Source organism: Cibotium barometz, chromosome 19, assembly GCF_041138505.1.
Source record: "Cibotium barometz isolate CiBa-2024 chromosome 19, ASM4113850v1, whole genome shotgun sequence".
Classification (NCBI taxonomy): domain Eukaryota; kingdom Viridiplantae; phylum Streptophyta; class Polypodiopsida; order Cyatheales; family Cibotiaceae; genus Cibotium; species Cibotium barometz.
In genome coordinates, this window is record NC_141064.1 from 19,206,885 (window position 1) to 19,210,691 (window position 3,807).

General features: G+C 41.4%; 1 protein-coding gene across 2 annotated transcripts; it reads right to left on the reverse strand.

Moving 5' to 3' along the window:
- Positions 1 to 517: 517 nt before the first annotated feature.
- LOC147628305 (protein DMR6-LIKE OXYGENASE 2-like) lies at positions 518 to 3,605 on the reverse strand. Of its 2 annotated transcripts, none has more exons than XM_086814144.1 (5): positions 3,256 to 3,605; positions 2,353 to 2,445; positions 1,837 to 1,976; positions 1,268 to 1,592; positions 518 to 828 (listed from the first exon to the last, which is right to left on the reverse strand). In XM_086814144.1, exons 1-5 carry the CDS (start codon positions 3,565 to 3,567, stop codon positions 586 to 588), a joined length of 1,113 nt encoding a protein of 370 aa, XP_086670270.1. In that variant the 5' UTR covers positions 3,568 to 3,605; the 3' UTR covers positions 518 to 585. The 2 variants fall into 2 exon arrangements, with proteins under 2 accessions (XP_086670270.1, XP_086670269.1); XM_086814143.1 differs by having other exon boundaries at positions 1,837 to 1,988.
- Positions 3,606 to 3,807: the final 202 nt, after the last annotated feature.

Here is a 3,807-nt window from a genome sequence, read left to right on the forward strand (position 1 = left end):
TTCAAATATATTTTTCCGAAATCACTACATTTAAACTCTAACATGATTTAATAAGGGGGATTTTACCAAATGTTTAATTAACTATGACTAAAAAGTCACTTGCAAATTCCTCTAGCCTCTTCAAGAGGGCCACCTATGCTCTCTGGGGTGATATTTGGAAAGTGTGATACCTCCATGTGGTATTTGGGTGTGTGCGTAAAGGTTGTGGTGGAAGGACCTACACTCTCTTTAAAAAAAAAACTATGGCTAATGATGCACACATTAGACCCTCTAATAAAACAAGTCAAAAAATAGTAAACCCTCTCATTTAACGATGGTGGCTGATGATGCAAAAACTAAACCCTCTAATAAAACAAGCCATGTAAAACCTCACAAAAGAATCCTACACATTCTTGGGTTTATGATTCATAAGGTGATTAAAATTCAATCAAGAGATTGCAAGAAGTTTGGGTGTATCTTTATGAAAACACGAAACATCTACATTGTCTCAAAATGTCGTCCATATACCACTTGTATATACAAAACAAAGATACGTTCAATGTATTAGAAGGAAAAGAGTATTAGAAACCTTCAAACGTATCTAAATTACTTTGCCAAATTCAAAGTCACTCTATTTGGCATCAATTCTTTGCTGAAGAAGTTCCTCACATAATCTCTAAACTTCACCTCTTTATAGAGAGCTGGTTCACTTTCACTTACAAAATTTGGAAGGGGTGCAATATTCTCATTTTCGCTAGGTGCATAGAAGCATGCAATTGACATTCTTGGCTTTTCAGCATTTGTAATGGCCCTATGTTCAATGCTTTTGTACTTTCCATTGCTCAGTATCTGTAAGCATGAAAACAACACATATGAGAGAGTATCACATGAAAAGCACACATGAGAGAGAGAGAGAGAGAGATTTTCATTTAAATATTCCATTCATGAGTACTTTCAAGCATACATGCAAAACCTCACATGCGTGCATGCAAGCATGTGTATGTGTGTGGGTGCGTGCACGTGTGCTCGCATGTGTGAGTGTGTGGGGATGGGGTGTGTGCTGAGTAGATTCAAGGATACGTCCAAATCCCGTGCATACATGCATGTGCGTGTGTGTGCATGCGCTTGCATACACTTGTGTGTGTGTGTGTGTGTGTGTGTGTGTGTGTGTGTGTGTGTGTGTGTGTGTGAGAGAGAGAGAGAGAGAGAGAGAGAGAGAGAGAGAGAGAGAGAGAAAGAGAGAGAGAGAGAGAGTTTCTTCTTATAGAAACTGGATTTAGGAGCAAACCTCAATTTGGTCACCCATGTTGATTACAAAAGCACCAGGAAGGGGCTTTACTGAGAACCAATCATCTCCTTTTCTAATTTGCAAACCAGGAACTTCGTCTTGAAGCAGGATGGTGAAAGAGCCGATGTCGGAGTGCCTGCTTATTCCGTAAGTGAGACGGGGGTCCGGGCATGGAGGGTAGTAATTCACCGCCATTACTAGTCTAGCTATGGACGGCACCACCTCCTTCAGAAAGGCTAAGCTCAAGCCTAAGCTCTCGAAAATGGCCTCATATAACACATTTGCAAGCTCCTCCACCCCTTTTCTGTACTCTTGGAAGGCTTCCCTAAGTATACAACAACAAAGAAAAGCAATGTATTTAAGTGCTCCACACTCCATTTGTGTGCATATTATTAAGCCCAAAAGGTATATCATTTAGATATATACAATGCAAAATTCACATCTTATGGTGGCCAAGATGAGATACTTAGACACTACTCTTTCTTGAAGTAGTTAATTTTATTTTATTTTTTGTATAACCACTTATGTACAACATAAAAAAATGGAGCTTATTGATAATGGAAAGATACCTGCAAACCTCAGGAGCAATGTCGAAACCGTTGCAACCCACTCCAGGCTTGTCGCGCACATATAGTACGTCTTTCCAATCACGTGTCACCTCCTTGGAAGGGTTGAAGCTCGTAGTGTAGGCCACAGGGGCGTCATATTTCTGACATCTCAACTTCAATGCTTGTAGATAACAATACTTTAGTATAAATTACAATGATCTTTAGTGCTTGTAAATAATGACACCATAGTATGATCTTTCACAACTCCAATTTAAACTAGTGCTTGTGTAAAAAAGTTCCATGTTTGTACAAATAGTGCCATTCATGGGATTCTAGTTTGAAAAGAGTTAAGCTGAATGTGGCGAGGATTTAACTATGTCTCTCCCACACCAAAAAAAAAAACCCAATGTAAGAAACAGGGATTGAACAAGTGCACGGATTTTTTTTTTGACAATGAAACATTTTTCTGATGAACAGGGTATATCCTCGAAATATGAATGTGTGCTGCGACTGTGGTAGTGAAATAGCTTTGATTACCTTGTTCCTTTCGCTTGCTGGCTGATTGAAAAATCTCAAGCAAGCTGCCCTCATTTCTTCCACTATTTCATCCCTCACCCCATGGTTGACTGCCTGCATCACCATTGATACCTTAGGACCACTTGTCAGCACAATAGTTTTTTTTTTTCAAGAGAGTGGATCCTTTCCAAATATTTGACTAATTGAAGGCACTTGATCCATTCGGGCAAGAACCACGCGGACCTACGCACATATTGAACAATTGAAGCCACTAGATCAATTCGGGCAAGAACCACGCAGACCTACGCACATATGATACTCGGGCAAGAACCTACAATGACAACAGCCTTGTGAGGGCAAGCAGAGTTACTACAAAAGAGTACCCCAAGAGAAAGGGGAAGAACCACGGCCGCCATGAACACCCCTGAGGAGCATACGTGTCCTTCTGAAAGGGCCTAGAGGGGACTTGAATCGAGAACCTCTTGATTATGAGCCCAAACCTTTTACCGCTAGAGCAAATTGCGGATGACAACTTGTCAACAAAATAGTATATTTTTACATGAGGATTTGTTAAAAAGCTTGAACAAATCATTGAAAAGCTTGAACAAATCATTGAAAAGCTAAGAAGAGCTCCACTACTACAACATTTACTTGATAGCAAAATAGTGTAGTTTTACATGATTTTGTTAAGAAACTTTAACAAACTTTAACAAAGCATTGAGAAGCTAATAAGAACTCCACTACAACAACATCTACTTCATACATGAGACTGTCTCGTCACTTAATTTGATTGCACTGCGCTCTAACCCCCCCCCCCCCAAAAAAATCTAGGCGCTATGACAGAGCTCATCCGACGAGCGTTACAACCAAGACTGTTTTACTTCAGCAAGTTAGGATTGAGAAAGAACAAAGGATGGAAAGGACCTGAAAGAAGCCCCAATCTGTACAGGCTTGACCGATTTGCTGGAGGACTTGGGGCCTGGTGTGCGGGGAGTGGAGGCCCGAGATGTTGATGATGGGCAGCAGCAGCTGCTGCTGCTGCTGATGAGGAGGAGGAGGAGCAGCAGCAGCTTGTTCATCAAATTGCAGTGATGAGGAGGAGATCGGGGACAATTGGGGCCTGTCATGAAGAGGCCGGATGAAGGCCTGCGGTACCGCCACCAAGTGCTCCCCCGATGATTCCACAATCTCTTGAATCCCCGTTAATGGAAGCTCATCAGCTCTTCTGCACGCCATGGTGAGTGTGTGTGTGTGCGGGTTTTTCACGAAAAACGTGTGTCAAGAGAGCGAGGGATTTGTTTCTTTTTGAAGGGGAGGGGTGCGGACGGTGGGCTGTTTTTTTTTTCCCAAATAAGAGGGATTATTTATTTATTTATTTATTTTTTGAGGGTTGGGTTCCAAAGAACAAGTGTGTGTGAAAGAGAGAGAGTAGTTTGAAACCCTATGGAGGGTGCTTCTTTCCTCTCACACAACTAT

Bases quoted from the DNA above. Each gene is read 5' to 3' on its own strand.
- LOC147628305 (XM_086814143.1), bottom strand. From the start codon at position 3,567: ATGGCGTGCAGAAGAGCTGATGAGCTTCCATTAACGGGGATTCAAGAG. The intron at 2,446-3,255 runs GTCCTTTCCATC...ATGGTGATGCAG, and splicing joins CAGATTGGGGCTTCTTTCAG to GCAGTCAACCATGGGGTGAG. The intron at 829-1,267 runs GTTTGCTCCTAA...TCATGCTTACAG, and splicing joins ACATGGGTGACCAAATTGAG to ATACTGAGCAATGGAAAGTA.